This window comes from Mus caroli, chromosome 2, assembly GCF_900094665.2.
Source record: "Mus caroli chromosome 2, CAROLI_EIJ_v1.1, whole genome shotgun sequence".
NCBI classification, from domain to species: Eukaryota; Metazoa; Chordata; class Mammalia; order Rodentia; family Muridae; genus Mus; species Mus caroli.
The window spans coordinates 160,608,523-160,621,701 of NC_034571.1; the positions used below are offsets into that span (position 1 = coordinate 160,608,523).

The following is a 13,179-nucleotide window of genomic DNA, read 5'->3' on the forward strand; positions in this document are numbered from 1 at the left end:
AAAAAAAAAAAAAAAGATCCAGGGGATGTGACTCCTGGAGGATCATTTGGTCTCCCCGGCCTCAGGCAGGCCAGACCCACCTTCACAGACTCATAGGAGGCCTACGGGACAATGCCAAGCCCAAGCCCCTCCTGAATCACCCAAGTCTGCGTCACTGGGACCACTGCATGATTAGAAAGCTGATGGTCTCTGTGGCTGGGAAATGTCCCTTCCCGGGGATGTGGACGGCACAGGCGGGGTGAAGGTGAGAATGAGGACTTTCTAGGCAACCCACAAGGTAGCGGCAGCCTGGGTCTGAGCTCTGCTGACACTGGAGGCTTTAGAGTGAGGGGAGGAACCAGCTACCAAGGAAGGTATACCATATGGCTATTCTCAGCTGTCAACATCTGGAATTAGCTAAAGCCCAAGCGGCGGGGCACAACTGTGAGGAATTCATTCATTCATTCATTCATTCATTCATTCAGGTTTTTGAAACAAGGCCTATGTAGCCCTGGCTGTCCTAGAACTCACTCTGTAGACCAGGCTGGCTTCAAACTCATGGAGATCCACCTGTCTCTGTCTCCTAAATGCTGTGGTTAAAGGTGTGTGCTACCACCGCCTGGCTTTGAGATTTTTTTTTTCTTAATTAAGTCATTTGAAATGGGAAGACTCACTTCTAATCTGGGCCTTCTGAGGTGGGAAGATCCACCTTTAATCTAGGCCACACCTTCTGCTGGCAGCCAATATAAAGCACATGGAAGAAATAAGCTCTTTGCCTGCTTGCCTTTGCTCTTGATGGCAAAGTCCATTCCTTCCTGCGTTAAAGCCTACAACTTCAGGATTCCAGTATCTACTGAAGGCCAGCTGAGATCTGCAGCCTTGTGGGCGGAACGATCACTGCGTTCCTGGACCTTCAGCGGGTAGACAGCCAGTTGGGCTAAATGGACAGAAGGGAGCCTGCAAGCCGTTCTAATTAATCCCCCTCATATATAAATGTCTCCAGTTCTGCTCCTGGAGAACCCTGACTCTATGTACAGCCTGAAGGAAGCACACTGGTGACGGGATCCGACGGGAGCCCTGCGGCTGCGCTACAGTCTCATCTGATGTCTGAGACCTGTCAGACACCTGTCTGACCTGCAGAACCAGGCTGACACACTTCCACAATAAAACTTCTCACAACCACTTACCTGCTGGCAAGACACATGCAACAAGGCAAAGGGCTTTCCAGGGCTGGAGGTGGCTCGGTTGACAGAGTGTGGGCCCCCGAGTGCACAAAGCCTTGGCCCAGCATGATCGGGGGCGGGGGCCGTCAGAGATGACACAAGGCCAACCTCAGGGGGCTCCCAGTTCTGCTTCAGCCAGGCCTGCTCCACACTGCCTGGGTGTCACCCTGGCTGACCCTGTTAGCCCCGAGGTGGATCATGCTGAACACATCAAGTCTGAGGTCCACTTCTACCTCCTCAGAGCCTCTACAAACAAGGAATTTCAAGCAAGTGGGTTCTCAATTTGCAAGACCCTATCTTCAGGGATGGTGAGGAACGCCTCAGTGGTTAAGAGAACTTGGTCCAGGTTCGAATCCCGGCACTGACATTGCAGCTCAGGCCCATCTGTAACTCCAGCTCCAGGAGGATAATGAAGCCCTCTTCCAGCCTTCTTGGGCATCAGACACACGTGTGCATGATGCGGACATACACGCAGACAAACACCCACACACATTAAGCTTTTATTAAGAGAATTTAATCCTATCTTTAGACACCTTGATTTGGGTGTCTAATCCAAATCAGATGTCAGATCTTTAACTGACTTGAAATCAGCAAGAAGTCACTCTTATGAGCCGACCCTGTTTTGTTTTCAGTCAGCCAGGATTATAAAGCTTTCAACTTGGAACAGTGAAGATACAGATACACTTTCACTATTTTATTTTATTTTGTTATTTTATTTTATTTTATTTTATTTTGAGACAGGGTCTTATGTAGTTCAGGCTAGCTTCAAACAGCCGACGATAGCCTTGGACTCCTGATCCCATTGCTTCCAGCTCCCAACTGCCGGGATTATAGGCTTGCACCATTATATTTGGTTTATGTAGTACTGGGGGCAGAACCCAGGGCCTTGTGCATGCAAGGCAGACACCCTACCTATTGGACCACACTGCCAGCCCTCATTCTCAGCTTTCAAAGGTGAGTCTTTGAAAATCCCTCACTGAGCGTTATCACCTGGGTACAGAGATCCATCAGTGCTGAAACCTGAACCCCAGTGCAGTGGGCTCTGGAGGTGAGGTGGGGACTGAGAGAGGGAGAATGGCTCTCTGCTATGGGAGACAGTGAAAACAGTCTGGTAGAAACCAGAAAGGGAAGCCCTCCAGGCACCAAAGCTGCCAGCACCCTGACCTCCAATCACAGCCTCTAGAACCCTGAGAAGTGAGTTTCTGTTGTTCACAAGGTGACCGGTCTGTGATACTGTGCTACAGGCTAAGACACTGACACTCGATCATTTTCTCTAACTTTTTTTTTTAATTTAAAAGTGACAAATCAGTAAAGAGCCATACAAAATGACCCTGCCCTGTGTGTGTGTGCATGCATGCGTGTCTGTGTGCGTGTGTGCATGTGCATGTGAGTGCATGTGCATGTTACACTTGGGTGCTTATGGAGGGATGGGGTGTGGCTCCTTTGATAGTGTTGAAACACTGCACATAAAGCCCTGGGCTCCATCTCCAGCAGCGGATAAAACAGACCATGCTGACGCACACCGATCCCAGGACTTGGAGGTAGAGACAGGAGGATCAGAAATTCAAGACCTTCCTCAGCTACACAGCAAGTCTGTGTCTAGCCTGGGCTACATGAGACCCTGTCTCAGGAAAAGAAAAAAATTCTCCACAGTGGCAGTTCTCAATCCTGTGGGCCAAGACCCTCATAAGACCACTGGAAAGCTGAGTTGCTTACATTGTGATTTTATAACAGTGACAAAATTATAGTTATGGGGGGTGAAGTAACTGTTTAGGAGGCCCCACAGCCTGAGGAACTGGATTGAAGGGTCGCAGGGTGAGGCAGGCAGGCAGAGAGCCAGGGCTCTGGAGTGCCAGCTGGAAGGGCCTCTGGGGCGCACTTGCTGCCCTCCGGGCTGATGACCTGGTGGGAGGTGCATAGACCTACTTTAAGATTTATTTACTTTATGTGTGAGTACAACTGTCGCTGCCTTCAGACACACTAGGTCCCATCACAGGTGTTTGTGAGCCACCATGCCGTTGCTGGGAATTAAACTCAGGACCTCGGGAGGAACAGTCAGTGCCCTTAACCGCTGAGCCATCTCACCATCTCATCATCCCACCCCCACCCCCAAACACACTTTTAATTACATAAGTGCAAATCCCGACACCCTGGTGGGCGGGAACGAGAGATTTGAGACTTACTTCCTCCCCTGGAAGGGTGTCTCAATCAAACCCAGAGCTAGCTGATGAGGCCCCATCCATCCCTAGGATAGTAGCACAGCTCCAGCATCTCCTGACTCTGCCCTCCTAGGCCGGATTATCGGTGAGCCTGCAGGGCTGCCTTGCCCACCCTGTATTTACATGGGCTCTGGGAATCTGAACTCTGGACTTCTTGCTTGTGTGGCAAGCCCTTGACCCAGTGAGCCACCTCCCAAGGGATACCCTCATTTTCTCTCTCTCCTTCCCCTCCCTTTCCTTCTCGCCACCCCTACCCCACCCCCACCCCCCAGTGAGTTTGAGGCCACCCTGATCTATAAAATGAGTTTCCGGACAGCCAGGGCCACACAGTGCTTGCTCCTTCCCCGCACCCCCAGGGTTGCCACAGATGCCGAAATAAAGAAGAAAAAAAAAACCTGCAGAGCTGGGAGGTAAACGTGAAAGATGGACTATTTCCTTTTCCTAGTTATGGGATTTCCAGCAGAGGGCAGGGAGAGGCCCTGAACTCTGAGGCTGTGATCCACAGCTGACCATGAGTGGACAACAAATTTAGGAATCCCTGCTTCTGCAACAGGGAGAATCCCCTGTGCCGAGCAGAGATTGCTCCAGCCTGCTCCCCTGTGCCCTACAAGCTGACCTTGGGATGCTACGAGGCTTCCTTGATAGCCTTCCTCCTGTCTCGTGGCATGTTTATATAAACACTCGGATCATCTGTGTAGAAGCCTCTAGAGCCGTTTAGAAGGCAGATCTACATAACATTAACAGTGGCTACAGCCTTTGTGAACTATGGCTTATTCTCCTAGCTATATTATGCTAATGATACGAGCTGCATTTAAAAATTAAGTTATTTTTTTAAAAGAGGGTTTAAGGGGGCCGGTGAGGTAGCCCTAAGTGCTCCAGCCTGGTGATCTGAGTCCAATCTCTAGAATCCACTGAGGAGAAGAACTGTTCCCAGAAGTTGTCTTTTGAGCTCCACATGTAACACCACAGTCAATGCTCTCACATGTATACACACAAAATATTATATACATATATATGTGTGTGTGTGTGTGTACACACACACACACACACACACACACATATGAATGAAGCTGACAAGACAGTTTGGCAGATAAAGGTGCGTGCTGCCGATGCCAACAACCCGAGTCTCGGTCCCAGAACCCATGCGGTAGAAGAAAGGAATTAACCCTTGGAAGCCGTCCTCTAAAGCCACGCAGGCTCTGTGGCACACGTAATAACAAACACATATAAGTAAGTAAATGCAATAAAGATTTCTCTTAGTATTAGATTCTCCCAGACTGCGGAGGACAAGAAAAAGAAATCCCTTTTGTTGTTTTTAGTCAAAGATCAGAAACTTGGAGAAACAAGACGATGGGAATCCCGCTCAGAAGAACAGATGACGGACGAGATCGCCTCAGAACACCCTCCCATGGCCCTAAAACAGACACAGTGACCCTGCATAGAGGAAGCTGGCAGGTTGGACCCGACGCTTCCACAGCTGGCAGAGCAGGCACACCGTGCCGAGCATCAGTATCTCAAAGTCCAACGTCATCACACGCTCACACATGGTCCTGATCCCCAGTCACAAACTACCAAGAACAAACTACCATCCTGAAAGGGAGATATCCCGGTTTCCCTTGACCTATGGCTTAGAAAAGGCGTTCACGGTGCTATATCCTAGCCGTGTGGGTCACCGAGCCCTGGTACCTTGAGGCCACACCAACCTCATGCTATATGAGACACTGTCCACAAAACCAAAAACCGTTGCTGTGATCAGAAGTCAAGTCTTGTGGGCATGAGGGGAGGGAATTGAGAAGGCCAGGCCCAGAGCAAACGTGGACAGTCAGGGTCCCACAGAGCAGTGGTGGAGGAAGTGGTGTGGCTAAGACCCTTCCTTCCCAGCCAGGGTTACCTCATCTGGGCTGGATGCCTGGTACACTCGGCAGGAGTCCTCAAACTGCTTCTCAGCCTCAGCCTGGTCCGTCACACCATTGGACTCGTACACGGGTGTCACGTTGTGGCAGAGTGCAATGGCCTTCACAGCCTCGTGGACACGACTGCTCATGGTCCTCCGTACCTTGGTGGTGACCGTGGGGCCCTTCTGAGCTGGTGGATCCTGGGATTGCTATGGAGAGGAGCAGAGACACAAGGGGTCTGGACATGTTACGGTAACGGTGGTGAGTGTCTCCCTCCTGCTGTTCAGCACGTACGACTCTGGGCTTATCCCCGCTTGGGACCATGGGTTCAATCCCCAATACAAAACAACAGAGCAACCAAGGAAGGTGGGAATCAATTGAGGGAGATGCTGACATCACCACACACCCATCCCATGGCTCAGCAGTCAGTCCTCTCTCTCAGTGCTGGGCCCATCAGACCAGCCAAGGCCGATCTCCTCAGGCCGATCTTCCCTCTCTGCTCCACTCACTGCCTCGGAGCCTTTGCCCTTCCCATACCCTCTGTCTGCAATCCTGCTCCCTCCGGAATTCTGCAAGAGTGGCTTGCCCGGTCTCACCACACACATCTCCATTTTCAGGTAAACTCAGAGAATCCCTTTAAGCCCCTAACGCTCTCAGCCCCCTTCTCTCCTCACAGCAGGTAAGGCTTGCCATTCCCCTGTGCCTTGATGCCTTCGTCACCTAAACCTGGCTGTTCTCCTGGCAACCTTCCTTCTCCCCACTGGCCCCAAGGACAAAGGCTGTCAGTGTGGGTGAATCATCACGCCATCCTGTTGCCAGCAGCCAGGGCTGGCAGGAGAGGAGTTCCCGAAGGAGTGAGAAAATCAACTATCTCCCTGTGCTCGGAGCTAAGGCACAATTCACGGAGTCTGCCCAGCACGCACAGAGCCCTCAGCTCCATCCCCACCGTCCCATAAAGTACGGCAGGACACACCTGTCTTCCCATCACTGGAGGAGAGGTAGGAGGATCGGAAGTTCAAGGAGGCTAGCCTGGGCTACCCTAGACCCAATCTCAGTTAATAACAAGCATACAAGCAATCCCTGAAGTAGGGGCTGGGGCAGTTCTCAGCATGGTGTTTTTCTCCATTTCTAAGAAAACTAACTACCAAGGCCCAGCAAGATGGCTCAGTGGGTCAAGGTGCTTGATCCCCAGGACCTACGGAGAGCAGAGAACTGACTCCTGAAGGCTGTCCTCTGACCTCCACACGTGCACCCTGGCACATGTACACACACGCATGTACACCACACACAAATAGATATTAACTCAGTGGAGTCAAGCAGCTCAGAGTCGCCATTCTGGACAAAGGGTTGCCTGTAACAGCTAAACGGGAATCCCTTGATTCCTTGCTCCACTGAGAGCATGTGCACCCAGCAGGACAAAAGCCATGTGAGACTTTACCTCGCATGGTGCTTAACACACATGACACACGGTTGGCCCAAACCAAGAACAGATGGCCTGGGAAACAAGAAGGTGATATTTACTTAAATGTTAATACTATTTTTAGTAGGGGCTATTAGAGTCCTTGGATAATTAAGACAATTACTAAATTACTCTGGTCACTGTGTGCACAAGCTGGGCTCTGGCTTCCTGCTCTGTTAACCTCTAGTGTCAAGAGCACACCAGTTGCACTTCCAGGTCAAAGGGCAAAACATGGTAGCAATAATTAGAGCAAGGGATCAGGACTCCAGCTTCTACGGCTCATTAGCCGAGTGCTTTTAATTATGAAGATTTTTAACTTTAAAACTATGCAGAGGACCGAAGGCTTACAGAGACACTCCCCCTGCTGGAGATGGCACTCTACCAATCTGTAATTTACCTTCTAGTAAATGCCTGTCACTATGCCACCAAGCCATGCTTTCCTTCTTACCCACACCCCTCGGAACCTGGACTGGTGCGTGACTGCAGATCGGAGTCAACAACAAAGCCTCCCGAGAGGCAACTGCCAGGGCTGGAGAGTGTGAACGGCTGAGGCCGGCGAGAGCTCCAGGGACAACTTCTGGAGCATCAGATTTCAAGGTGCCAGGCTAACTCAGGCCAGCTCAGGCGGGGCAGCAATGGAACACTCAAGCCAGAGCTTCTGCTACTGTCTGGGACAGGGGCTGCCCACCGGCTGTGGGGGCTGCGCTCTGGGAGAAACTCTCAAGCCAGGCCAAGAGAACCAGGATAGCCAGATCCCACAAAGGTCACCATCCCAACCAGAAGCACTCCTCGGGCACTCAGAAGGTGTGGGCGGCGACGGCTCACACAGGCCACCTCCATGTCCTACTCTGCTTCCTGGTAAGATGTCTCAGAACAGAAAGGAAATGGCCGTGAGGGCAGAAGCTACCGCTTCCGATTGCTCAGCCAATGGCTCCCTGACAGGAACTGAGCAGAGCTCGGTGGGTGGAGCATCTACCTTGCTTGCTCGAATCAGTCCTGGGATCGATCCCCGGTACTCCACTGACCAGGTGTGGGAGCACACATCTGCAAGCCCAGCACTCGGGGGTTCAGGCCAGCCTACACTACATCAGACTTTATTATCATTTTTATTTCTGTCTATTTCAGGGGAAGGGAGGCATGAGTGCGCATGCCACAATAAGTGTGTGGAGGTCAGAGAACAGCTTGTGGGCGGTGATCCTCTCCTTCTACCACACAGACCCCAGGGATGCAACTCAGGTCATCAGGCTTGGTGGCAGGCACCTTCACCAGCCTTTATAGGTGTGTGTATATGTGTGTGTATATGTGTGTGCGTGTGTATATGTATGTGAATGAATATACATGTGTGTCTATATGAGTTTGTGTATTTACTTGTGTGTATGTGTGTGTATAGGTAGGTGTGTGTATTATGTGTGTGCATATGTGTGTATATGTATTATGTGTGTATATGTGTGCGTATGTGTGTGTATATATGTGTGTATGTGTGTGTATTATCTGTGTGTATATTTGTGTATATGTGTGTATATGTGTGTATTATGTGTGTGCATGTGTGTGTATATGTGTGTATTATGTGTGTGTGTATGTGTGTATGGTGTTTAAGTGTGTGTGTTTATGATTTATGTTTCGGTGGGGAATGGGGAGGAGTATCTGTGTGTGTATCTGTGTGTGTGTGTGTGTGTGTGTGTGTGCATGTCAGAGCCTCTGAGGACGAGCATCCTGCCAGCCTTTGACAGCTGCACACCTGCACATGGAAGACTTTCGCTCATCTGACCATATTCATTGGACACCTCTGCCTCACAGACCCCTTAGCTGCCACACATTTCTTCTTGCTTTAAAAATACCAAGGGAAAAACAAAAACAGACACAGCACCCACAGGGATAGGCGAAGAATCTTTTTGCCCTGGAGAAAACTCTCTGGTCCTGGGAGAAAGGCAAAAAATGCCAGTGTGCGTGCGCACGCACGTGCATGTGTGTATGTGTGTGTGTACTCGTGTATGTATGCATGTATTTAAAATCTGTGTATCTTAGAACAGTGGAGGAGCTGGTAAGATGGCTCAGCAGGTAAAGGCAGTGGCCGCCAAGGCTGCCAACCTGAGTTCCATGCCCGGACCTCAAGGGGTAGACAGAACTGAGCTGATGCCTCCAAAGCATCCGTGACTTCTATGAGCACGCCCCAACTAAAAAAAAGTAAGATATATAAATATCTTTTAAAAGTTTAGAGCACGGGACATGTAGGCTTTAGATTATATTTCAATTTTTATAATGGTAGTAATAATCAAGCCAGGGGGCTTCCTGCTGTCTCCCTAGCCTGGCAGGACCTGGCCATTTTCTTCTGTTTGTTTGGCCTTGTAGTGAGAATCTAGAGTTTCCCTTCCAGAATGTTTGAGACCACCCCTCTCTTTATGAGGTCCATTTAGTTACAATCACACTCTTGACACTGGTCACCTGGGCGCTTGTAAACCTCCGCCGGCAGTCAGACACGCAGAGGATAAATAAAGGTAGGATTCCAGCTCCTTCTGTAGGACGGATGTGACGAGGACCACACCTGACCAACTCCCACCTGATAAATTCCACGGAGGTCCTGGGGTCAAGCTCACAAGTCTTAGGAAGAGGGCGGCGCTGTGTGAATTCGCAGGTGGAAGGAACGTCATGCAAACACACAGTGGCCCCCTCTCCCTGTGCCCCATGTGTCTCGGGGCCTGCAGATCACACACCACAGGTCTCGAGATTAAGGTGAGCCGAACCTCACCCAGCTGTGCTCACAGTGGCTGCTCTGCCGGCCCTGTGTGGTCACTGGGTTCATCTGCTGAAATGGGTGTGCGGGCAACAACCAGGGCTTCCAGCTCTGACCCACACTATCTGGATTGGGGCTGCAAATGCTACCCTTAAAGACTAAGGAGGTCCAGGCAGCTCAGTGTATGTGGCCTGCTCCCCAGAAACAAAACCAAAAACAACATGAGAGGGAGGTGGTGTCAGAGGGATCACAGCAAGCTTAAGACTAGCCTGGTCTACGCGCAAAGTTCCTGGCATCCAGGGGTACAGCAAGACCCTTTCTAAACAAACACACAAACACACACACAAAACAAGCAATACAAAACCCGAGGAACAATGGACATGCCACAACTGGCCATTTCTGGTGACTCACAAGCTTACTAAAACTTACTGAATTTGTACCATTACCATGGCTCAATGTTTTGGTGTAAAAAGTGTAGCTCAGCAATTATTCCAATACACAGAGCGGCTGGGCATAGTAGCACACGCCTTTACTCGGAAGAGGCAGGCAGAGCTCTCTGAGCTCAAGGCCAGCCTGGTTTACATAGTAAGACCCTATCTCAAAAACATACATACATACATGAAGTCATCTGAGCCTGTAGTTCAGTTGATAGAGGCCTGGCCTAGCACACACAAAGTCCCGGGTTCGATTCCCCAGCACCACATGAGCCAGATGTGGAAGGGACAGACGTGTAATCCCAGCACTTGGGCAGTATGGGCAGACGAAGCAGCCAAGGGCATCCATGTTTATGTCATGAGTTTGCAGCTAGTCTGGGCTAAAAATAAGTAATTAAAATGTGTGGCCATTGGCTCCAGTGCTGAGAGCAAGGCTTTACCTGGGTGTAAATGCTGAAGATGTGACTCTGCACTTCGTCCATGGAGTCCAGGCCGTAGGCCACCGTACCCAGGTGCAGCCTCTTGAACACCATCTCATTCTGGGTCAGGGTTCCTAGGACACAAGAGACACACGGGTTCCTTCCGGTCTCTGAGAGTCAACGTCACGGGCCAGCCTTGGTGCTTCCCCCATGGAGGAGACAAGAGCGGGACCTACTCTTCTTTTGGAAAGACCATCCAACAGTCATGGGGACAGGACTGTACCGATTCCCTGAGGCTGTCACTCCGAGCGCCTGCCTTGTTCCCTGCGTTAAGAGGGTGGCATAGGGCACACACTGGGCCCATCAACCTGGATTTACACACTGACAAACAAGCAGACCCACATGACCCCCACACCGGCCCCACAGACACCACGCTGGGGGCCCGGTGCTCACAAGTCTGGAACCCGGTCCTCTCCTTGCAGTTCTGCTAACTTGGTGAGTGTTATGGGTCAGAAACAAAATGAATCCAAAGGCTCAACTGTGAAGGGGTGATGGCTCAGGAGGGCTCTGACTTCATCTTAGCCACACTGCACTGCGTTAGCACTGAATTGGAATGGGGGGAGGGGGAGGGTGCTCCTCCTCCTGGTATACTTTGTCAACCCGATAGAATCTAGAATCACATTGGAAGAGAGTCTTTTTTTGTTTGTTTGTTTTTGGTTTTTTGAGACAGGGTTTCTCTGTGTAGCCCTGGCTGTCCTGAAACTCATTCTGTAGACCAGGCTGGCCTCGAACTCAGAAATCCACCTGCCTCTGCCTCCCAAGTGCTGGGATTAAAGGTGTGCGCCACCACCGCCCGCTGGAAGAGAGTCTTGATAAGGAGTTATCTTGACCGGGCTGGCCCACGAGAATGCCTAAGGGGACTGTATTGATTACTAAGTGGTGCAGGAGGAACCAACCCACTGTGGGAGGCATCATTCCCTAGGCAAGGAGACCACCAGCTATGCAGTGAACAGTCACATGGGCCTGTGTTCTCTCCGCTCTTGACTGTGATGTGCTAGGATCAGCTGCTTAAAGCTCCTGCCTTGCTTTTCCCTGCCTGAGGCTGGGGCCTGGGACTGATCAGACCCTTTCTCCCCTAAGTCGCTTTTTATCAGTCTCTGTCGTAGAAACACAAAGTGTCTGTCGACATCACCACTGACACCAAATGCCTCCTCTTGGTCCAATAGGAAGGGAGGAAGACAGCTGTCACACCTCCCCCTCCTCTAGAGGGAGGACAGGAGCTGACTGGAATCCTACCCACGCAGCCCCTCTGCCCCTGCAAAGGTATTCACCTGTCTTGTCTGTGAGCAAGTAAGAAATCCTGCCCAGCTGCTCAGGAATTGTGCTGGAACGAACCACGGTCCCGGGGATTTTGGAATCCCTGCGGATCACCCAGCTGTACACGATCTTGCCCATGTCCAAGTTCACACGCAAGCTAGGCAAGAAACAGAGCAAAGGGTTAGCAGGGCCGCACGGACCGCTGCACTTGCGTGCTGGGCACATGCAGCCAGAACCTCACCCAGAAGCAGGAGACGCCACAGTCCGCCGCACAGCCCACTGCGCAGCCGTGCGGAAGCTTTTCCTTACTCATGACTGGTCCTTGGACAGGTGAGGTGGCTGAGGGGTGACAGTCCCCAGCCCATGCTCGGCATGCTGACGCCGGCCCGCCCCAGCTCACCTGATAGGAATGATGTTGGAGAACAGGAGCAGGAAGCGGATGATCTGCAGGTACCAGCGGCCGGCGAAGTGCTGCAGGGCCACCATGACCAGAGACACCACCACCAGCGCACCAAACAGGATCTTGGTGAGGCAGTTCACCTCCAGGTCGAACAGGCCAATCTGGGGACAAAGCACAGGGCACAGAGGATCACGGTGCAGCCCACAGGCTGCATGGAGAGAGGACGCCTGGCTTCCCTGAGCCAGCTTAGAGAACGCCATCACTGTAACTGCCTGCCTGCATGCTTGGGGCTGGGATAGAACTCGGGTACAAAGCTCACATGGGCAAAGCCCAGGGTTCTAGCCAAACAAAAGGGAACGCCTGTGTTTGTATTCAAGTGTCTCAAAACGCAACAAGTGTGCCAAATTGGTAATGTCATAAAAATATGGCTCAGAAAAGGGCTCAGACTTCACGTCAGCCACAGGCGTAAGGATGACCTTGACTGGAGTCTGGGAACACAATCCACTGTGCAGACCAACATGGCGAGCCTTTTCACAGCATGCTGGTTTATTTTATTACAAAGTCTTGCCTCTTATAACACAGGTCGGCCTTGAAAGCTCTCTAGCCAATGATAGCCCTGAACTCCCAACTGCCCATCCCCACCTTGGGAATGCCAGGGTGAAGGGCTTGCAACACTCTGAGATGGGAAGGGGACTGGAAGGGTCACGTGTGCAAGAGGAGAAGGAGATAAAATGTTGAGGGGACATCGACCTGCTGTGTGCTGACACGCGTGCACTCAGAGGTGTACATGCACGCACGCACACGGATACACACAAGTGTGCACACACACAGGATCACAGCTGACAATCAGCTAGTGAAAGGCAGATTTTGAACCCAATCCTTCCCCACCAGTGCCCACCAACAGCGTGAATCAGCCTGTGCTTGGAGCCTCACATACCTTACTTCGGGGGTCGGAAGTATTCATGACACTCCGCAGTTCTCTGCCAGTGTAGAGAACAACGCCTACAACAGTACCTGGAAAGAGAAATCGTGCCCAAGTGAGCATGGAAAGAGGGTGGGAGGGAGAGAGAGGGAAGGAGGGTGGGGCAAAGGAAGAAGGAGAG

General features: G+C 51.3%; 1 protein-coding gene across 5 annotated transcripts in view; it reads right to left on the minus strand.

The window, feature by feature from the left end:
• Positions 1-13,179, minus strand: part of Atp9a (ATPase phospholipid transporting 9A (putative)) — a 109,647-nt gene that overhangs the window by 27,932 nt on the left and 68,536 nt on the right. For all 5 annotated transcript variants that reach the window (XM_021182849.1, XM_021182833.1, XM_021182840.1 and 2 more), the window contains exons 10-14: positions 13,014-13,090; positions 12,077-12,237; positions 11,691-11,833; positions 10,381-10,493; positions 5,313-5,525 (exon numbers count right to left, since the gene is read on the minus strand). In XM_021182849.1, the coding sequence (XP_021038508.1) occupies positions 5,313-5,525; positions 10,381-10,493; positions 11,691-11,833; positions 12,077-12,237; positions 13,014-13,090 (707 nt within the window). The remainder of the gene's footprint in view (positions 1-5,312; positions 5,526-10,380; positions 10,494-11,690; positions 11,834-12,076; positions 12,238-13,013; positions 13,091-13,179) is intronic.